Source organism: Muscardinus avellanarius (genome assembly GCF_963383645.1).
Source record: "Muscardinus avellanarius genome assembly, chromosome: 15".
NCBI lineage: Eukaryota > Metazoa > Chordata > Mammalia > Rodentia > Gliridae > Muscardinus > Muscardinus avellanarius.
In genome coordinates, this window is record NC_137801.1 from 78,113,633 (window position 1) to 78,137,258 (window position 23,626).

The 23,626-nt window shown below is 41.6% G+C and overlaps 1 protein-coding gene across 1 annotated transcript; it reads left to right on the forward strand.

Annotated features, from left to right (window-relative positions):
• Positions 1 to 1,863: 1,863 nt before the first annotated feature.
• KCMF1 (potassium channel modulatory factor 1) lies at positions 1,864 to 22,892 on the forward strand (the record flags this gene model as incomplete). Its single annotated transcript, XM_080711582.1, has 6 exons — positions 1,864 to 1,944; positions 5,523 to 5,662; positions 12,455 to 12,556; positions 16,402 to 16,576; positions 18,094 to 18,376; positions 22,631 to 22,892. Exons 1-6 carry the CDS (start codon positions 1,914 to 1,916, stop codon positions 22,890 to 22,892), a joined length of 993 nt encoding a protein of 330 aa, XP_080567708.1. The 5' UTR covers positions 1,864 to 1,913.
• Between the last annotated feature and the right edge of the window lie 734 nt (positions 22,893 to 23,626).

The window sequence follows — 23,626 nt, forward strand, 5'->3', positions numbered from 1 at the left end:
AAATAGGATCTCTAGGTTGATGAGAGTCTGACTACTTGCTTAGGCTATCATTGAACCTGGTACCCTCCTGCCTCAGCCTCCCAAGTACTAGCTTCCATACCCAGCTATCCCTTCCTTTATAGTTTGGGCCATGCATGAAACTGAGAGACTAAGACGTAAGCAATCATTTCCCACCCTGAGCTCATACATGCCAGGATTGTCTTCTAGAATGTTTTTCCACTTTGCTTTTGCATTTGTTTTAAGTCAATTTGTGGAATTGATTTTTATGCGTGGGAAAAGGTTCATACAGATCCCATTGCTCTATAGTGACCTTGCAGTCAGAAAGCCGCCTTTAATACGCGTGCGCCACCTTAAAGCAGTCTTTAATAAATGTGCGCCATTAACTGTCTTCTGTTCCGTAGACCAGCTCTCTATTCTGTACCAGTGTCATTGTTTCTTACTTTTGTAGTTTTACTATTATTGTATTCATTACCATAGTTCTTTTTCTTTTCTTGGTGGTACTAGGCACTGAACCAAGGGGCATTTCTACCTCTGAGTCTACCCCCAGTTCTTTTTATTTTTTGCTTTTGAAACAGGTTATCACCCAGTTGCTGAGAATCTCACTGTGCTGAGGCTCTCCTAGAACCTGCGATCCTCTGTCTTAGCTTCCCAGAGTACTGAAATTAAAGAAAGGCACCATTACGCCCAGCTTCATTATTGTAATCTGTGATGTGCTAAAGCATGTCCTTTCATCTTTGGGAATCTCTTGACTGTTCTTGGCCCCTGTAACTTGTGTAAAGTCTGAGTTAGCTTATGTGCCACAAAGAGTTCTTTGGTGATTTTAGTTATATTAAATCCACACATCAATTTGGGGAGAATTGACTCGAACCTTTCTGTCCATGATCCTGGTATTTGTTTTGTTTTGTTTTTCTGGTGGTACTAGGGTTCCTGGAAACCCTTCTGCCTCCAGGCTGCACTCCCAGACACCTATCATAGCTTGAAGTGATTTGGTTCATTTGCTGATCTCCCTGTTGCCTCTTCAAGCTTCTTTTATTTCTTTCAATATATTAAAAAATTGTTACTTAATATCAAATTTTGATATAAACTGACCTTTTTTTTTCTTTCTATGGTGTTTGGTTGTTGTATACTTTATTATTTAGAGTATACTGGTTCCTTGAAAGTTTATTCCTGCTAGATGCTTGATGGCAATACTAATTTAAGGCCACTTAAGATTTTGACCCAGGTCTCTTGAACTGTTTGATAGAATTCGGGCTGTAACCTTGAAAGGACTGCTCTGTGGTTGTGGCTTTTCGGACTTTTTGAATGACTGTTCTCCACCTGCCTCTCACTTCCGGGTGGGGCTGGAGCTCACTGGGGGAGGTGTGGTGCTCCATCCAGGGAGGGTTGGAAGACTGTTGAGATGCCGCCGTGGCAGGCTTTGGTCCTTGCTCCCGGTGCTCTGTTGTGCCGTGCTAGGAAAACTAAGCTGAGATTTTACCTACTTTGGCAGATGCCCCTGGACTGAAGCCCCTGAAGGGCTTTCAGTTTCCTCTCTCCCTTGAATTTTGACCCACTCGCTAACGTATCGGTCATTTTAAGTGGAGGTTTTACACTGCATCAAACATGTTATTGGGAATATAAATTCACTAGATTGAAGCGCCCATATCATTTTACTATGTTGTTCCTTGTCTTTCTGGGAAAGGATATATGGGGTTAAGTGGACCTTGAACGTTTATAAAAGTGAGATGGAAAGTAGCCTTTACAGCTGCTAATGAAAGACATGTCTCTTTTTTATAGGTGTCAGCTGTGATGCATGTTTAAAAGGCAATTTTCGAGGCCGCAGATACAAGTGTTTAATTTGCTACGATTACGATCTTTGCGCATCTTGTTATGAAAGTGGTGCGACGACAACAAGGCATACGACTGATCACCCGATGCAGTGCATATTAACAAGGGTAGATTTTGGTAAGTATCGACACTTAACAAGCTGCCACGTGACTTATGTGGACCTGCATGAAGAACAGGCAGAGTGCCCCAGCCCTGTCCTCGGTGCCATGCACGAGGCTCCGTCTGTTAAAATAAAGCTGACCTCACTTTTATCTTCTAAATATTTCTCTCTAAATCATGATTATTTTAGTGAAAGCCTTCCAAAATATACACAACTAATAAGGTATGAAATAGAAGAGTGCTTTAATAAAGTAAACGTTTTGTCAGCCGCACATTCTAGCTGTGCTGTAGTGCTCAGAGAGCAGATCATTTCTGCAATTTATTAGAGAACATTGTCAGACTATAAGAAGAGCGCTCTCATTTCTTTTTTTTTTCTTTTTTTTTTTTTTTTTTGGTGGTACTGGGGTGCATTCCTGGAAATCCTTCTACCTCCGGGCTATACTCCCAGACCTCTTTTATATTTTTTTATGTGGAAACAGGGTCTCTTAAGCCAGCGCTGCTGGCTTCGAACCTGCGTGATCCTCCTATCTCCGCCTCCCAAGTATGGGGATTCCAAGTGTGCACCACTATGCCCTGCTGCAGCTGTCATTTCTTGACTAGCTAATATTGTTTAGATTGCAGCCATCGTAGAAGATATGAAGTGGTATATTAGGTAGTTTTTGTTGTTATTGTTGTTGCTTTTTGAGGTACTGGGGATGGGACCCAGGGGCATTCTACCTCTGAGCTACTCCCCAAGTCCTATTTTTTATTCTTTATTTTTTGGTAGTACTAGGGGTGGAACCCAGAGGCTTTCTATCTCCAGGCTATACTCCCAGACCTTTTTTAAAATATATATATATTTTATTTGGAAACAGGGTCTCACTAAGTTGCTGAAAGCCTCACTAAGTAGCTGAGGCTGGCTTCGAACCCATGCGATCCTCCTGTCTCCGCCTCCCAAGTGCAGGGGATTACAAGTGTGCGCCACCACGCCCGGCTTATTCTTTATTTTGAAACAGGGTCTCATTGAGTTGCAAAGGGCCTCACTAAGTAGCTAAGGCTGGTTGTGAACCTTGATCCATCTGTCTCAGCCTCCCAAATGCTGCTGGGATTATAATCCTGTATCACCACACCCAGCTTATCAGGTAGGCAGTTTTTGATTTGCATTTTGCTGATTGTTAGTGATATAAGCATCTCTCTCTTTTATTTATTTATTTATTTATTTATTTATTTATTTATTTTTTGAGGTATTGGAGACTGAACCCAGGGGCATTCTACCTCTGAGCTACACGTACCCCAGCCCCATTTGGTATACTTTATTTTTGAAACAGGGTCTCACTAAGTTGTGGACGGCCTTACTATGTAGCTGAGGCTGGCCACAAACCTATGATCCTCTTGTCTCATCCTCCCAAGAACTGGGATTACAAGTGTGCACCACCATGCCTGGCTTGTATATCTTCTTTAAAGAAATGTCAATTTAGAATCTTTGCCTGTTTTTTAAAGTTACATAACATGCCTTTGTTATTAGGTTGTAATCTTTCTTTTTTCTTCTTTCTTTGGTGGTGGTACTGGTGACCAAACCCAGGGTCTCACACTTGTTAGGCGCTCTACCACGGAGCTACATTCCCGGTACCCCACCGCCTTTAAGATTTTATTTGATTACAGTTGTATGCCACCTTGACCTACGTGACAGTGTTATATATTCTTACAAGTTCCTTATCAGATGGGTGATTTGCAAAAATTGACTGTCACTCTGTTTTCACTTTCTGGGTGGTGTGATTTGAAGCAAAAATGTTTTATTTTGGTAATGTCCAGTTTATAATTATTTTTATATATTGTGTGCTTTTAGTGTCCTATCTAGAAGCCTAACCTAAAGTCACAAAGATTTATACCTATTTCTTCTAAGAGTTTTAGATTTACACTTAGGTCTTTCATTCATTTAGAATTGTTTGTTGGCTTTTTCTTTTGTAGTGGTAGAGATGGAATCCAGAGCCTTGTTCATGCTAGGCAATGACTCTACCACTGAGTTCTGTCCCCAGCCCATGCATTTTAATTTGTGATAAGATATCACTAAGTTGCCGAGGCTGGCCTCAGCCTCTTGAGTAGTTGGATATACCACTGCCTGGCAGAATTAATTGTTGTGTATGGAGTGGTACAGGATCAGCCTCGTTCTTTTCCATATCCAGTTGTCTCAGCTATCAGTAGCTAAAATAATTTTTTTTTTTTTTTTGGTGCTAGGGATTGAACCCACAGGCAGTCTACCTCTGAGCTATCCCCAATCCTATTTTTTTTTATTCTTTATTATTGAAACAGGGTCTCACTGAGTTGTAAAGGGCCTCATTAAGTAGCTGAAGCTGTCTGCAAACCACGATTCTCCTGTCTCAGCCTCCCGAATGCTGAGATAAAAGCGTGCGCCACCATGCCTGGCTAAAAGAAACCTATCATCTTAAATTTGGCATTTGTTTTTATGTTAAAGAACCAAATAGAGGGTTGGGAGTGTAGCTTATTGGCAGAACACTTGCCTAGGATGCACAAGGCCTTTGGTTCGATTTCCAGTACTATGGGGGAAAATATCAAATAGTGTTTTGTAGCGAAGTGGCATAACATACTAAATATACTTTGATTTTGTGTTACCAGTGGAGAAAAATAGGCTTACTCCTGAGATACACTGATGAGGTGAAAAGATTGTTCTCCCACACTCTCTCTGGTTAGGTCTTCAGTAACTCATTTGGGCAGAGTTTATTGTGGTATACAGTGCCTTGTTTAAGTTTGCATCCACAGGAATTGAATGTCCAGTATCCTCTGTGCTCCAGGAACTGTGTGTTCTATAGACAAGCACTGCATCTGGGGGCTGGTTGGCTTATTAATCAGAGTTGTATGTCTTCTCTGAGCACTTATATATGGTACACCCTCACCTTGATGATTCTTTTTGTTGATATCAGTGTTGCCACAGTATATAAAGAGATAGGGAAAAAGTTAATGGCAATTAAGCTAGATCCAGATGTGGAATGAACAGTTTCAAAATTAAATAAAGGGTGGGTATGGGTGGGTATGTTATTCAGTTCTCCATCTCTGTGCAAGATCCATGAGATTATGGACTCACTTTTCAAAGGGCTCAGTCCTGGCTACTTGGCCCTGTCCTTGGGAACGTGCTGTACAGTACCATGGGCGGGCATATTTACTTCAGGGAGGCTGGGAAGCAGAAAGAAAGGAGCCGGGATTCCACATCATCCCGCCAAGGGCACATGCCCACTGACCTGCCTTCCTCCAGCCATGCTCGGCCTCTTCACATTTCTACCACCTTCCAACAGTGCCACAGCCCGGGGACTAAGCCTTTAACATGGGGGCATTTGGGGCACGCTTCATACTGTAGAAGAGGGGAAATTGTATGTTTTGTTTTCTCTTAAGGCTATAGTAGCAATCGAGGGAAGGAATTTTGGAAGAATAGTATGGGGCCCTTGTGAGACTTAGGAAGTTTCAAATGTCAGCAGAGAGGCGTCTAAGCACTCCTTGACAGAGTGAAGAGCGTATTTTAGGTCCTTTTTTTATACTATATGATTACATTTTTGTATATTAGAAAACTAATCACAGTTATTTCTCAATGCAATTCTCTTGTTTAGATTTGTACTATGGTGGAGAAGCTTTCTCTGTAGAGCAGCCACAGTCTTTTACTTGTCCCTATTGTGGAAAAATGGGCTATACGGAGACATCTCTTCAAGAACATGTTACTTCTGAACATGCAGAAACATCAACAGAAGTGGTACGTAAAGCAGCCTTGTATCTAAAATGCTGTTGTAAAGTATGATATTCCTAACATGTTAAAGCTAGGTCAGTATCATCGACCTCATTTTGTATGCTGATGCTGTTTGCATGATACTTTACAATCTCAGGAAGCTGCAGTGTACAAGATACTTGTTCATATTAACCTTTCTTTGCCCTATTGCTAACAGTATAGCATGAAGGCTTGACCAAATTCAGGACTATTTTATCAAATGCATGTGAGAAGGTTGAATGGACCCTAACCAGCCTTCAACACCTCTTTTCAAGTATTGTTGATGTACTACATGCTTAATTTTTCTTTGCAAGGAATTTTTCACAAGGAAACTAAGAAAGCTTTGGTTTTATATGAAGCAGTACCCATTGCCACAACTTATGGAGCATGTTGCTTAACCTTTCTTGATTTTTCAGCAGATCAAATCTCTTACTTCCTTTGTTAGAACTCTGGGGCCCCAGAAAAATCTTCCTTTCTCATCTTTTCTAACAGCTAAAAGCCAGGGACACAGAATAATACACAAAGCCTTACCTTGAAGGCTTTTTGAGTATTTTACTTGACATCTAAGCTGGTATACATTCAACTTCCAGAAATGATAAATATGTCCAAAAGAGTCTTTTCCCTACTTCTAAAATGAAGGCTCTGTATGGAACTATAAATACTGAATTTGGTGAATTTGGGCACAAACCGTTGCACATGCCTCAACTAATAAGCCAGTACCCAAAACAAATAAACTGAAATTCAGAGAAGTAACATAGGCCCACCTGGAGGCCCTCTGGGTTCTGGAATCCCTGCTTAGCTCTGCTACAGTTCTGCTGCATGCATAATCCAGGTTTCCTTTTAGTGCAGAGCCCAAAGCAGTCTTCATTCTACTTTTTCATATTGGTTTTTGTGAAATATTTTAAGGATTTCTCTTTCCTTATTAACTTTAATCTTGGTGTAAAGTGTCACATCTACCTCTGAAGCCTCCCAGAATATACCTAGATATTTCAAAGTGAAAGTGGCCTGTCTAACCCTAAAATCAAAGCTTAGTAACGAAACACTAGAGAAAAATTACCTGACTTGAAGTTGTGTTTTATCTTTCTTTGTCTATGGGTTGGGGGAAAAAAGGAAATGCGCGAAAAATGACAAAATAGGCCATGCTTTCCAGATGACATTCGGGTTGTGCGGTGGGTGAATTCTTTATTGTGCCTTAATTTTGCTTCAGAACTCTTGACTCCTTTGATAAGAGCAATGCTTCCTAAACTGTTGGGCCTTGATTAACATTATAATTTGATTCTAACAGATTAACAGGGGAGGAGGAATGGGTGAGAAGGGGAAGGAATTTTCAAATGACTGAATAGAAGAGGAAACGCAGGACAGCGCTTCAAACGGGTTGTGTGTGAACACAGGGCGGGTGGGGGTCTGAGCAAGAATAACTCAGTTTTGGCTATAAAAAGGGTGAGGGGAACAAAGCACCATTTTAGCCTCAGAAGAATAAGATCCAAAAGACAGCTTGGAAAGGGAAACGTTTACTGGCCTTTCTAAGGCAGACATTCATAGATTCTCAAGATATCGTTTCAGGCATATATGTAATGCCTGGAGTTATATTAGCATGTTATTAATAAATGTAAATTGTGAGGTACTGCTTTCTAAAATTGTGGAGTTGAATTCTTGGATAGGATGCAATGGTTATAAGCATGATGAATTTAAAGCCAGGCTTCTGTGCACACACACCTTCTGAAGGCCAAACTAGCTCATTCGACACAACTAGACACATTACTCTCAGAGGTAGGGAGGGCATTGGGACTTAAGCTGGGCCCTGAAAAGTGGCTGTGATTTCTAAAAGTGGGAAGAAACAAAAACCAAAATCCTGTGTTAAGAAAGCGTAGTGAGGCATTGGTTGTGTTGCGAAATGCTGGGAAACAAAACTGAATGGGTTGAGTAAGAGCATCTTCATACCAGAAACTTTGACCTCTTGACTTAGCGTTTAGCACGTATATAGAGGAAGGACATTGCTTTCTTCACCATCGTGCCGCCAAGGCTGCTGCCTGAGAAAGGACGGCCAAGTCGGTGTGATTCTGTAGTTGTTTTGAGACAGGATGGGCATAGCCCTACAGTCCCGTGGATGAGCACAGGTCATAGGAAGGGCAGAAAACACAAAAGCTGTCCTGCCCTTTAGAAGACCGTGGTTGCCAGAGAGGTATATCTTCGTGTTGCCAAAAGTAACAGAAGAAAGTGCTGCCGAGAAATCATAGCTTTTGAACAATTCTCAAAAGGAAACATTTTCTGTGACTCTAAAATTAATTGATTTAAAGAGAGAAATACATTTTTCACACTTGTAATGCAGAAACCTAGTCAAGAAATGCCAAATGAAGAAGGAACAATATGTTTTATATACTTCTGAGAAGTCTGTTAAATCCCAGAATCCCAATTCAGGGGCTCTTCAAATAGTCTGTGAGGAAGATTCATCAGAGTGGTTCTGTCTTGGTGGTGAAGAGCCCACTGAATTCCCAGCATGTGCTCAGTCTCCTTACCATGCTGCAGTCCATCTTCATGGGAAGCCAGGTTTTGTGCTGGGTCAGAAAGGAAGTTTTAAATGATTTTTGTAGCAGTGAACATAGTGGTCAAGAAACTTCTTGTGAAGTCTACCCAAAAATGGGAAACAACTCATTGCATCACGGAACTCGACTTATCTCTTGTTGTTTTTGAAGTTGTGCACTGTATACCATGAGAGAACACATCTGATGTGGTGCTATTCATTGAGGAAGGAGACAGGCCAGGCATAGTGGTGCACGCTGCAGCCCTAGCGACATGGGAGACTGAGGCAGGAGGGCTGTAAGGTGGAAGCCAGGCCGGGAACTTAGCAAGACCTGTGTCAAAAAAGAAAAAGGGGGGAAAAAAAGTAAAATAAAATGGCTGGGGAAATAGTGGCCAAGTGCCTCTTGATATGGTTCCCAGCACTGCAACCCTCCAAAAAACAAAGCAGAGAGATTGAGGGAATTTGAACTTGAACTTGTGTCACGCTGGTCAGTTACTGTAGGAGAAGGAATGTTTGTTTAAAAACAAACACTGCTAATTTCAGATGGCTTTCTAATAGATGGTCTGTCACGGGTAAGGGAGATCCGTGTACGTTTAGTAGTAACATGGTATTTATACGTGGCGAAATGACTTCAGAAGATGTGTTCTAGGCATTGCTAACAACCTGTATTAAAGTGTGCACTGGAGGGCCACTGGCGATCATACCCTGGGGCCACGTGGGGAAATGGACGCTCCCTTGTGCTCTTGTAAAGGAGCCCCAAAGGCTCAGATGGGAAGCAGGACTGATGGTGGCCCTCAGTGGCAAGACGAGCGCAAGAGGAAGACTAGAGCAGCAGTAGACACAAGGCCAGGATGGCAAGGACGTTTGTCACTAAGAGTATTTTTGGTCCTGTAAGTACCAGTAACAGTTGGTGTTTCACATAACAGGGAAATGCTTTGTAAGTGTTCAGTAGCATTGTATACTCAAGCTACATTTGTCACACTTAGCCAGTTATAAGAATCACCTGGAACACTTGTCAAAAGCATACATTTTCAAGTACACCCCATACACTTCCTAGGCCTCAGAAACTGTATTTTTAACAAGTGCTATAGGTGACTTATATTCTTAGCCAAATTTAGGGAATACCAACTTAATTCAGTAAGCTTTAATGTTGACAGGCTGTCATAATTTTAAGCTAATGGGCTATATGGAATTTTCCTGTATGAGCAGTAGTTAGTACTATAGTGTGTGACAGGAAGTATGATAAATATGTATGTTGACAGGCTGTTACATTTTAGAGTTGATAGCTTACTGTTTGTGTAGAATCTTGTTCTATAAAGTATTAGATACCATGATGTGGAAATAAAAATACTCTTAAAACTAGCTTTATTCATGCCCCTAAGAAGCAAAGTGGATATGTTTCCCATCTCCATCCCCCAGCTCCACCTCCAACTTTTGTTTATTTATTTTATTTATCTTTAGTATTGGGGATTGAACCCAGGGGCATTCTACCCCCGAGTTATACCCCCAGTCCTATTTTTTATTCTTCATTTTGGAACAGGATCTCACGAAATTGAAGAAGTCCTCACTAAGTAGCCATGGCTGGTTGTAAACCTACGATCCTCCTATCTCAGCCTCCCAAGTACTGGGATTACAGCCCCCACACCTCTTTTCTCTCCTGCCTCACTTTGCTGTTATTTTTCTTTCTTCCTCTTGTTCCTTTTATTACCCCTCAGAAAATACAACCTTGAATGAACTGAGGCCTCACACATGCTAGAATAATTGTGTGTATAGGAGGGTGCTTGGGATTAAAGCTAGCGGAATTCTGTCAACCTCTGGGCTGTACCCCCAGTTCCTTTTAAGTTTTTTTGTTTTGAAATGGGTTCTCGCTAGAAAGCTGAGAGTCTGGCTTAGTTGCTGAGACTGATCTCAAACTTGAGATCCTCCTATGTCAGCGTCACAAGTACTTGGGATTACAGGTGTGCAACACCATGCCAGGCTCAGAATTTTTATTCTTAAACATTAATTCACCTGCTAAGTATAAAGTGTAAAACCTGAAAATGGCCAGGCTTCTGGTTCCATCCATCAGCTCTGGTTTGGTTTTTCTTTCCAGGCTTGAGTTAGTAACTTCATGTGGCCCAGACAGTGGCTACATCTTCCACTTGGTTTTGATTCCAGTCTCTTGATTTTCTCTGCCAGCTGCCAAACTAGGGTATTCTCACTCTGTAGTAATTCCCTGTCCCTAGTAATTCTTTATCCCTAGTCATTGTGGGTGTTGGAAGGTAGATGCTTTTCTATTGTTTGACTGTGAGCACCTTTATCCTGTTATTATAGCACTGCTATTGCAATGCAGTAAAAAAAGATTTTGAGTATATAACTGAAGAGGAGGCTAGGGGTGTCGCTCAGTAGGAGAGTGCCAGCCTGGTATGGTCAAGGCCCTGGGTTCAATCCCAGTCCCTCCCCCAAACCCCTTCATAATGTTCAGAGTTTGATGCCAGCCTCAGCAATTTAGTAAGATGCTATCTCAGAAATAAAAAGAGCTGAGGTCATAGCTGTGGTAGAGTGCTTCCAGATTTAGTCCCCAGCGCTCCCTTCTCCATGCCACACCCCAGCATTAGGATTGAGCTCAGGGGCATTCTATCTCTCAGCTATACCCCTAGTCTTATTTTTCTATTTTGGAACAAGGTATTACTAAGTTGCAAAGGGCCTACTAAGTAGGTGAGACTGGCTGCCAACCTGTGATCCTCCGGTCTCAGCCTCATAAGTGCTAGGACTATAAGCCAGAGGCACTCTACTGCCAAGCTGCACTCCCAGTTGCTGCTGCTGCTGCTGCTGCTGCTGCTGCTGCTGCTGCTGCTGCTGCTGCTGCTGCTGCATCTTTTTAATACTGAAACAGGGTGACAGGGTTTCATTAAGTTGCTAAGGCTGGCCTTGAATCTGTCGTCCTTCTGTCTCAGACTTCCAAGGTCTGGTATTATAGGCATACACCACCATGCCCAGCTACGTATCCTGTCTTTAACTCTTTGCCCATGAAAGGCACAATCATCAACTTTGACTGCATTTCTGGGTCTCCTGTGATCGGGTCTCTGCACCAGGCCTTACTTCTGGTGAAGACTGATGTTTTTCCTACTTCAAGGCGTGGCCATGACTGTTACCCCATCATCTGCCCATTTCAATTTCCAAAAGAATAAATTAGGGCCTTTCCTCTCTAAGTTTCTCCTTTCTGTCCTTTCCGTCTCTTGCTCCCTTCCACTAACTCTTGATGAAACTTACTGTTTTAGAAATTGTCCTCAAGCCTCTTCTGAACTCTGCCTGTGCACATACTATTTAATTCTTTTTCCATCTCTTTCTTGTCATAAGGCCTACAGGGAAATTTATTTTCTGTTCCTTGAACTTGGCTTGGTTTTATGCTTCTACTACATTGCCCATCCCTGTGGCAAATAAGGTTTGTTTTCTTTTTTGTTGTTGTTGTTGTTTTTGGTGGTACTGGGGGTGGAACCCAGAGGCTTTCTACCTCCGGGCTCTACTCCCGGACCTTTTTTATATTTTATTTGGAAACAGGGTCTCACTAAGTTGCTGAAAGCCTCACTAAGTAGCTGAGGCTGGCTTCGAACCTGTACTATCCTCCTGTCTCAGCCTCCCAAGCACAGGGATTACAAGCATGCGCCACCAGGCCTGGCTGCAAATAAGGTTTTAAAAGGGGCTTTCATCCTGTTTCCCCCCGAGAAGACCCATTTGTAAATTTGCAGAGCATGTTTGTATGTTATCAGTAACCATTTTTATCTTATTCTATCACATTGGATGAATATTAGTTTGTGCAAAGTTACATTTTTATCAGACCTCTGCTATTTTATTTGAGAATTGGCCCTTAAGACTACTTAGTTTAGAGAATATGTTATAGGTTGTCTTTACTATTCAAGATTGGACTTAGAGAAAGTCATTGCTGAAGAGCATGTTTTTACATTTTTTAATGAAAACCTGTTATTGCCAGACAATGCAGATATGAATTGAGCAGTCTATAGAAGGCCTGGTCAGAGTTCAAGTCGTAAGTGTATGTTTAGAAGTATTGTGTGTCACTCTGAGAGATGGTGTTTTAGTTGTGAGTCATAGCACTGATGTATACCAGTTCTTGCTTAGGCCTCTACATCCCTTCATTAGTTCAGGATCTACTGTGTTTTTGCTGGTTGAACTTAATAAAAGTAAAATTTATAGCTAAAATAGTGGTCCAGAAAGATGTCTGTTCAGTGTCCATTTATTAAACCTGCTTTCTTTACTTTCAGATTTGTCCAATATGTGCAGCGTTACCTGGAGGCGATCCTAATCATGTCACGGATGACTTTGCAGCTCATCTTACACTTGAACACAGAGCCCCTAGAGATTTAATATCCTTTTAAGTGGCAACGAAGGCAGGAATTGTTTGTAACATTTATCATTTTGACTATTTTTAAGACAATATCCCCAAGGAGAAAAAAACTAGTCCCTATATGACCTTTTTATAAAAGTGACTCAGTGTCGAAAGGCAAGTTCTTATTTATATTTTTATATATTTGTGATTATTGTGTGAACCATATTGGTTAAGTGAAAGTGGACTCTGATCATCTCTAGTTCATTACAATCAAGATTTTTAAACACAGTTTGACCAGGTGATGAATCTCGCAGGAAGGTGATTGCATACAAGAGACGGAAATGGTAATCCAAATGAAAATTAACTAAATTCAATGAGGCTTGACTTGCTTCCTCTCTCTCCCTCTGCTGCCTCACCAGTTATGGGTGTGATGCAGTGGGTGGTGGGCAGGTGGAGCTCCTTTCTTTTTGGGGTCCCCTCCTCCAGAGAGAGAGCCATTTCTTCCTCAGTCTCTGAGTAGATAGCGTAGGTCAAGTGTACCTCCAACTTGCTTTTCTCCGTCCCGTCTCCTGTCTCTTGGTAGCTCCTAGTGTTCCCTTAGTCACTGGTCTGCCAGAGCATTTAGTTTTGTAGACATAATGCATCTGTTTTCCAGTTATGAGTTCTTTTTCTAAAACTGTCCTGCCTCAGGATTGTGTCCTGCCTCAGGATTGTGTTCTCATGCAGAAGTTTCAGTGTTTGTTGTAGTTTGAAGCGATGTAAGAGCTAACCAGAGCTGGTCTCTGCCAGACTTCCTTCTGGTTCCTTTGATTGTCCCCTGGTGGTCATACTCTAACCTTAGGCCGGCTGGGAATACACTGGTGTTTTCTCATTCTACAGCTGCCTTGCTCGCAGTTCCTAATTTCTAGTTGGAATTATGGTGTTTTCGACTTTGGGAACGAGAAAGGGAAACTAATGGGAAGGCAAAGAAATAGAAGCAGCCTGTGAAATTAGAAACCCGAGTGAGTCTAGAAACTGATAGTCATTGAACAAAGGAAACCAGAGAGAACCTCCTCTCTTCTGCATGCAGGGGACACTGAGCTCAGCACGAAGAAAGCAGGACGATTATTTATTTATTTATAGAATGGATAATGGGCTGAGAATATGTAAGTCTTTGAGTCATCACTACATTTTGTATAAAAGGATCCTTCATAATTCCCAAGAGGATTATGTTTGATCCACATTTTATTCCATCTTCATAGACTATGCAAATTATTAAAAACCAAGTTGAAATTCTGAAGCCTCTAAAGATAAGGTTAACCCTTCATTGGAATTTCTCCATCATCTATGCGCATTTTCACAACATTTTTGTAAATGTCTCTAGTTTCCAAGAAAAGATTAAGTAAGTATGTATGTATGTATGTATGTATGTATGTATGTATGTATTTTCACTCCAGTACTGGGGCTTGAACCCAAGGGCATTCTACCTTGAAGCTACACTTAACCCTATTTTTTACATTTTTATTTTGGAACAAGGTCTCCCTAAAGTTTCTGAGGCTGGCCTCCAGCTATAGTTTTTGATTTCTGACTATTAAGTTCTAGAAAAATAAAATGTTACTATGGCAGTTATCTTGAAACTGCTCACTTTTCGGTTACTTCCAGTATTAACAACTGGGTAGTGAGTTTACTTGCTAGAAATCAGGAGATGAGCGGGGCATGGTGGCACATGCATATAATCCCAGAGCTTGGGAGGCTGAGACAGGATAGCACAGGTTCGAAGCCAGCCTCAGCTACTGAGTGAGGCTCTCAGCAACTTAGTGAGACCCTGTTTCCAAATAAAGTAAAACAAAGAAATCAGAAGATGTGTTCTGTATATGCCTCTTAAGTACCAGACTCTTTTTTTTTTTTTTCTTTTCACTATTTTGTGGGATATCTTTCTAAAGTACACTCCATACCCAACTACTTCTAGTTGGTTGTCTGGGGATTGAACACAGGGCCTCACACATGCTAGACAATACCACTGAATTTTATACCTAGCTTTTTAAATTTTTATTTTGAGACAGTGTCTTGCTAAGTTGTCCAGGCTGGCCTTGAACTTGTGATTCTCCTTCCTCAGCCTCCTGGGAGCTGGTATTACAGGTATGTGTCACCATAGCTGGCCAGCTACTTCTTAAAAACACAACATACTGATCATAACATCCCTTACTCTAGAGCCCCAACCATCATCATGAATGACCCCACTAAACTGCATATTAAGGCCCTGGAGAGCCTTAAGTGACTCTAAAACCATCAGCTGGAAAGCTAGGAATCCAGTTTCTCTGTGCTAGAAAGCCACTCTGCCTGCTACTTTGAAAGAACAGTTTCTTCCTCAGTATGTGCTCCACTCTCCCAACACACATTTGCCTGTGCGGAAATGCAAGGTTGTCTTCATGAGTTTTAACAGCTGTTTGTGACTCGAGCCCTTTTTCAGTTTGGCTCACACTTAACTATGAGAGATGAATTAGGCTGCTAGAAATCTGATTTCTGGATAAATATCATACCAGTCTATTTGTCCACTGACAAAAAGAAATTCAGATTCTTAGCAGAATTAGAACCCACGAAGATAAAGATCAAAGCTAATAATTAAGGAGTTTTTTTTTTTTCTACTGTATTTAAAGCATTCAGCATTCATACTGTTTCTTTTTCATGTTGATAATAATGGAAATTTCATTAGCTGCATATTAATACCAATCCTCATAAATAAAACTTGACATGAATGTGGTTACTTAGATATAAACAGATGTGAAATTCAGTGTAGATGAGCACAAGGGAATGTTCACCTTGGGTGTCCTGCCAGGCAGTCTCTTTGACCTCATCTGTCATTTTTATTCTGCAAACTGGAAGAGATCCTTTTCTCAGAGAAACTTTTTTTTTTTTTTTTTTTTTTTTGTAGTACTGGGGATGGAACCCTTCTACCTCTGGGCTACATTCCCAGACCTATTTTTTAATATTTTTATTTGGAAACAGGGTCTCTTAAGCTAGCGAGGCTGGCTTTGAGCCTGCGTGATCCACCTCCCAAGTGCGGGGATTACAAGCATGCACCACCACGCCCGGCTTCCAGAGAAACTTTTAACCTTGCATAAACATGGTTGTACACACACACACACACACATACACAGCTTTATATTTGAGTATTTTTTTTAGTGTTAATAGGACCCATAAATAGAGTTGAGACATTTCTCTTTACTTTGAGACAAGGTCTGGCTAAGTAGCCTAAGCTGTCTGTAAGAACTTCCAGTTCTTTCTCAGCCTCCTGGATAGCAGGGATAGAAGACTTGTACTCACATGCTCAGCTATTACATTCTAAATTTAGTGTGCAGTTTTAGCCAGGTGTGGTAGTGCACATCTGTAATCTCAGTACTTGGGAGGCTGAGGCAGGAGAATCCTAAGTTTGAAACCAACCTCAAGCAACTTAAGGAGACCCTCAGCAACTTAGTAAAAATCTTGTTGCAAAATAAAAAATAAAAAGAGAGCTGGGCGCGGTGGCGCACACTTGTCATCCCAGCATTCGGGAGGCCGAGTCTGGAGGATCAGTTCACAGGCAGCCTCAGCTACTTAGTGAGGCCCTCCGTAACTCAGTGAGGCCCTGTTTCAAAATAAAGAATAAAAAATAGGGCAGGGGGTGTAGCTCGGAGGTAGAATGTCCCTGGGTTCCATCCCCAGACCTGCAAAATCAGTCAATCAATCAATCAAAACTGGGCGTATTACACGAGGTAGATTGTCCCTGGCTCAATTCCCAGTACAAAAAAAGTGCTATTTTTAAATGATTATAACAAAGGAATTCTGTGTCTACCTAGCAAGAGCTCAAATGATCTTTTTCCCTTTCTGTGAAATACTTGTTTTTTTCCTTAACTTTTGTGCTATGATGAATCGAGTGGTGTTCGACATGTACGTAGAATGTTTCACCCTGGCCGGGGCCTAGGAGGGCCTCGTGCTCGTAGATCAAACATGCACTTTACTAGCAGTTCTACTGGTGGACTTTCTTCCTCTCAGAGTTCATATTCTCCAAGCAATAGGGAAGCCATGGATCCCATAGCTGGTAAGTCCACGCGCCTTCATAAGGGAAGTGGCGGGGGAGGAAGCGCTTTAAAATGTCTGTCCACTTGTCTTGCCTTAGTCTTACTTCTCTGATCCTATGGCATTGTTCCTTCACAGTATTCCTAAATATTTTAACAAGTATGTATGTATGTATGTATGATTTCAGTGCTGGGAATTAAATTAAACCCAGGATTTTATGTATGCAAGGCAAGCACTCTACCACTGAACCCCTAAGTGTAAAATATTTTCAAAGTAGACAGTTAATGTAAAGTAGTTCACATTGCTCTGCATTTCCCTTAAATACCTAGGGGCTTAAGATGAAACTGAAAAGCTTTATGTCATTCCTGTGCCCTCCATTAAAGCCCAAGAAAATCATAGAAGGTTTCAGAGTGGAACATCTCCAAAATTTCATGGTTCAACCTCCAAAAGTACACAGATCCAAAAGCTCATTGCCAAGAATTAAGCTCTTTTCATGGAAGAAAGTAGGGATTTGAGAACCATATTGTACTGGAACATGGTGAAGGGGGCATGTTTAATAGCTTGGGGAGATTTACTAAAAAGAACAGTATGGGACTTCAGTTCCTGACCACTGTACTGAATCTAGTGCATGACAAAGCACAGCAGAGCACAAAGGTTACAAGAGAACGGCAGACGCACTGTAGCCTGAGAGTTTGCAAGAAGCCCAGGCACACACATGGGCAGGGTTCCCAGAAGTATCTGCAGGTTTAAAGCAGCAATGCTACCGTAGATTCACAAGGTGGACTGTGCTCTTGGAAGCCTTGAGAAGTCTAAATAGTTGATACACACATAGAACGGTTTTACTTATAACATTCTTTTTTTTTTTTTTTTTTTGGTGGTACTGGGGATGGAACCCAGGGGCCTTCTACCTCTGGGCTACACTTCCAGACCTATTTTATATTTTATTTGGAAACAGGGTCTCTTAAGCCAGCTGAGACTGGCTTCGAACCTGCGCGATTCTCCTGTCGCAGCCTCCCAAGCGCAGGGATTACAAGCGTGCGCCACCACGCCCGGCTCACTTATATTCTTAAAAATGTAAGATGTGAGCCGGGCGTGGTGGCGCACGCTTGTAATCCTAGTACTTGGGAGGTTGAGACAGGACAGGAGTATCACACAGGTTCAAAGCCAGCCTTAGCTACTTAGATAGATCTCAGCAACTTAGACCCTGTTTCCAAATAAAAAATAAAATAGTACTGGGAATATAGCCTGGAGATAGGAAGCCCGTGGGTTCCATTCCCAGTACCACCAAAAAAAAAATGTATAGAATTTAATTCCAAAGATATTTTGGTCATTTGGATTTGCTTAAAACCAAAAAGAATTGTAAACACTAATATTATTTTGCATTCCCCATGCATAGTAATTCCTGCCTCCAAGAGACATTCTAAAGATATTAGAGGGCTCTTAGCTGAACTACATGTTTCTGGGTACTTGTCTTCAAAGCTTGATATTCTTCCTACAAGAGTGGCCTGTGGCGTTGATCATTTTTATTTCCATTGGCAGAGCTCTTATCTCAGTTATCAGGAGTGAGACGTTCTGCAGGAGGACAGCTGAATTCTTCAGGCCCGTCTGCTTCTCAGTTGCAACAACTGCAGATGCAGCTGCAGCTAGAACGGCAGCACGCCCAGGCCGCGCGGCAACAGCTGGAGACTGCACGCAACGCCACCCGGCGCACGAATGCAAGCAGCGTCACCACTACAGTCACACAGTCCACAGCAACAACCAACACAGCGAATACGGAAAGCAGTCAGCAGACGCTCCAGAATTCCCAGTTTCTTTTAACAAGGTAGCTCGTTTACAGAATTTTGTTGACGAATCAGTGTCTTATTGACAATGAGCAATCTATAGTAACGTTTTCTTTGTTGTGTGTGTATATGTCTGGGTGTTCCCCGCCCTTTTGGTGGAACTGGAGATTGAACCCAGGCTATTCTACCTCCAAGCTACACCCCAGCACTATTTTTTATTCTTTATCTTGAAACAAGGTCTCACAAAGTTGGGGAGGGCCTCACTAAGTAACTGAGGCTGGCCCCAAACCTGCAATCCTCCTAACTCAGCCTCCCAATACAACCCCATGCTTGTCCTTGGATTACAAGCGTGCGCCACCTCACAAAGCTTGTATGTGTTGTTTACTGTTTTTTTTTTCTTTTTGTGGTACTGAGGATTTAGAGTGATGAGTTGTCTTAGGTTCATTAGATCACAAACCTGGACTAGTTTAGGCTTCTAAGATGTAACAGAGAGGAATATAAAGTGAAAACCATCTGATGAGGAAAATTGGTATAATATCTCCAAGGTACAAGATGTGTGACGATACATTAAGATGTCTGAAAAAACTATCACAATTTTTATGTAAATAATTTTCCATGTCCCACTCAAAAAGATCTCCGCCAGTGCAGTGGTACCTGTAGAATTATAAACAAATATGTTCGAGGACCCTGCCCGGGAATCTGGCTATGGCACTTAGTAGATCTGGGCCTTAGGCAAATCATTTTACTTCTTCTAATGTTGGGTTTTTGTTTCTCTTTTTGTGGTTCTGAGGATTGAGCCCAGAGGCATTCTACGTCTGATCTACACCCCAACACTTTCTTGTTTGTTTGTTTTGAAAGGATCTCAGTAGGTTACCAAGAGGGTTGCTAAATTGCCGAGGCTGGTCTTGAACCTGCAATCCTCCTGTCTCATCCTCCCAAGTACTGGGATTATAAGTTTAGGATATTGCTCCTTGCCAAACTTTGGTTTTATCATAGTATTCCAGTGTTTTACACATGAGAATCATTTATTAATTAACTAAGAAGGAAGTTTCTAGTGAGGAATTTACTTTTGAATTATCTCTGCTAGGCCAGTAATTGCCTGCTTATTACCAGAAACATTGCTTTGATGTAAAGAAATTAGAACCACAGGTGGATCTCCTGCTGCCGTGTCTTCATACCTGTAGGGACTGACCAAGAACAAGCCAGCCTAACACAGCCAAGTCCTTACCTCAAAAAGGAGACTAACCAGTATCTATATTTACTGGGAGTTCACCCAACTATGGGTAGAATGCCTTCCTATTGCCCTTTTTATAAGACATCTTCTAGCCGGTGTGGTGACACACGCTTGTAATCCCAGCATTTGGGAGGCTGAGACAGGAGGATTTCAGTTTGCAGATAGCCTCAGCTACTTAAAGTGAGGTCTTCTGCAACTTAGTGAGATCTTGTTTCGAAATAAAGAATAAAAAAGTAGGGGTGTATTTCGGAGGTAGAATGCCCCTGGGTTCCATCCCCAATACCACCAAAAAAAGAAAAAATAAGAAAAAGATACCTTCTTCCCGCCCTCCCTTCCCTTTTCTCTTTTTCTGTTTAGCCCCGAACTCCTAAGTGGGCTTGATCTGGGAGTTGAAAAACAATTATTCTACTAGGTGCCTTGTCCCCAGGCAGTAGGTGGTATGGATGGCCTCTGAATGGTATTCTGTTGTTTCTGTGGATTCAGATTATAGCTTCTGGAAGGTTCCTCCTGTCATCTGAAGCTGTGCATTGCACAAGTCCTTACAATTTATAGATCATTTTCCATACCTCTGATTGGACTCACATGATTGATCTAAGGCAGTATTTCCCCAAAAATATTTCCTAAAATATATAGTGAGAAATATAGAATGGCTTGTGTCCATCTTTTTTCCCTATTGAATAAGTTAAGGGAAAACTAAAATAAAAAATGTTTATATACGTTTGGGCTCCTCAGAACATCATATTTTAAGTTTTAAGGCAAGAAAAGAGCTGCAGTGTTCACAGGGGAAATTCTAGTCTCTAGGTCGCACAGCTCTTACGTGGCATATGTAGGGCTTTATCTTTGGTCTCTTCTTTGACCAACCAGGGACGGCTCCTATTTTTCTGAAACTGATGGTGGGGACACAATTTTTTTTGAGGGGGGATCCCAAATAATTGACCTTTTAGAAAGTGATTAAAAGTGTAAGTCGAGTCGAGGCTTTGGTAATGAGTCAGTTAGTCTTTTGCTGTCCTTGTCTGAAGAGCCCAGTAAGCTTTGTATTTACTTTTAGGTCTGGAATGAAGCTGCTCCATTGAGAGCAACTCCTGACACCAGATCTTATCAGCCTCTAAAGAATGAGGCATTTCCTCAGTGAGCGCCCTAAAAACCAAAACAGTATACTAGAATCAAGTGCTCTCCGGTGTGGTGAAGGCCTCAGCCTGTGCGTCTCCAGTTTCCTTGACAGAATATAGGTAGTCTTGCCAGGCATGGTGGCGCACGCTTGTAATCCCAGCATTCGGGAGGCTGAGACTTGGAGGATCGCGGTTCGCGGACAGCCTCAGCTACTTAGTGAGGCCCTCTGAGACTCAGTGAGACCCGGTTTCAAAATAAAGAATAAGCTGGGCATGGTGGCGCACTCTTGTAATCCCCACGCTTGGGAGGCGGAGACAGGAGGATCGCGCTGGTTCGAAGCCAGCCTCGCTGGCTTAAGGGACCCTGTTTCCAAATTTAAAAAGTTAAAAAAATAGGTCTGGGAGTGTAGCCTGTGGGAGTGTATCCAGGAAGCAGAAGGGCTTCTAGGAACCCCGGTACCACCAAAAAAAAAAATAAAATAAAATAAAAAATAAATAAATAAATAAATAAATAAAGCTCAGAGGTCAAATGCCCCTGAGTTCCATCCCCCAGAGCCGCAAAAAAAAAAAAAAAAAAAAAAGAATATAGGTAGTCTTTTTCTTTTTCTATAGTTGACTTTCTATAATTGCCAGGTTTGTTTTTTTAACCAAAGAACTTTTCAAAGTTGAGAACATAGAATGCATTTCTAAAGACTTTCATAGTTTTGGATTGAGAATATGTCATCTGCTTAGCCTCGGCCCATTAGCTATTCCCTTGACACATTAGTTTGATTTTAACCATGAGTGTTGCCACATTTCCTTTCATTGCGGCTTAATAGCTTAGTATGCAATGATTGTCCAGATATTTTTGCTTGCTTTAAGTTTTGAAATTCAGATCTTTTCTTTTTTGAGCTATAGATCTAATCATTCATTGATGATTTTTTACTTAATAGCTTGATATTTTGGAACAAGTTATTTAATCTCTACTTTGGTTTCTTTTTCTTGCAAAATGTTGAAAACAGGCCTTAATTGATAGGAATTAAAAGAGCTAATAGACGCATGAAAAGACACTCAGCGCAGAGCCTTACTCATCATTAGTGTCCAGTACATACAGTCTGTCCCTTCCCTCAGGTTGGCGAATGGCCTGGGGGGGCCTTTCCCAGTACCACCAAAAAAAAAAAAAGTAAAAGAACTAGATCAGTAATGAAGCAACATTTCACTTGCTTTTTGGAGAATTGACATTTGTAAGTCATTTTAATAAGTTAATAGTGAGCGTCAACTAGAATTGTCAGCTCTTAACTTCCCAGTGGGCCCTGTGCAAAATGGTTACACGTTCCTGCATAGCCTAGCTCTCCGTGGTGCCCGGTCAGCCGAGTGCCACAGCAAGGGCCTCGGGTCTGCCCTTCCACTGGTGGTATTTGTGAGGGAAGTGAGGACAGCATGTTTTCTTGCCCTCTGGAAATTCTGGAAATACTTTTACTTCCAGAAGAATTAGGTGGGAGTAATCGAGGAAAGTTGAGAGAAATTTTAGGATCATTTTCCATTGAATAGTCTGGTCACTACACATTTCATTTTCATTTTCCTCTTCCAACAACCTGTACATGAAATTCTGGCTGGGGAAATCATTATTTTCCAAACATATATGCTGTTAGAATTACTGTTTTCTCAGAAAAATATTCACTGTGGTTTTCTCTAGAGGAAGAAGTAGGTGTCTTAATGGGTTTGTTGGTACTTTTCTCATTGTACCTGATTAGGGCCTAAATTTATACCTTAGGGTGATAGTGTTACTACAGGTGTGGGCAGTTATGTGAACATAAATAAAACGATAACTTAGAGCAAAGTGTTCTGAGAATGAGTGTAGATTTTGAGGCCACTGCCTGTAAAGCCAGCACAGTGGAGGACTTTGGAAAAATCGGCTGTGTCACTGTTTGTTGACTTCTACCAACCAGGTGTTTTCTTTTTAACTTTCACAGGTTGAATGATCCTAAAATGTCTGAAACAGAGCGCCAGTCTATGGAGAGCGAGCGCGCAGACCGCAGCCTGTTTGTCCAGGAGCTCCTTCTGTCCACCTTGGTGCGCGAGGAGAGCTCGTCCTCAGACGAGGACGAACGGGGGGAGATGGCAGATTTTGGTGCTATGGGCTGTGTAGATATTATGCCTTTAGATGTTGCTTTAGAGAACCTAAATTTAAAAGAGAGTAATAAAGGAAATGAGCCTCCACCACCTCCTCTTTGATGACATCCCAATTCGCAGACAATGTCCTCTGTGCTGTATTTGCCAATGAAAGTGGACAACAGCTATCTTGGGTTTGTTTGGTGATTGTAATTTCAGGTCTGTCACTCTTGTTACATTGTGTACATTCAAAAGGAAGAGAGAAAATATATATGATAATCATTTCCACTTAACTAATTTTTACTTCTAGCAGGTAATGTAGGTAGCAGTGCAGGGGTGGTCTCTGCTTCCTGTACCTTGACATGCAAAAGGCTCTCCTAATACTCCACATTCAAACTGAAGAGGAAAATGGAAATCTCTAATGAAGCTGCTGTGTGTATTTATGAATATTAATGAATAAAAACTGCTTGGATGGTTTACCTTAAATACTGCATGAGGTTTTTTGCAGCGTGCATGAGTTTTAGTGACCTTGTTATTTAAAAAATTAAATACAAGGAGTAAAACTTAAAAAAAAAAAAAACAAAGCCCAAAGCTTCCCCAAACATTATTCAGTGGTTACGGGACGAAGTAGCTTTTGAATAATGTCTGCCTGAATCACCTTTCTCTGTGTGCCTCCTGCACAAAGCCAGCTCTGCAGTGGATCGGGTCCTGGGGCCAGGTGCGGCGCTCACCCCTTGTGACTGTCTGTCGCCCTGTTAGTCGTCCTGCCTGTGTGCGCACAGCCTGGCTCGAGCTCATCTGTAGAAGACACACCAGTAAAGCTACTGTTGGAATCTGCTGCAGGGGCCTTTGTGTGC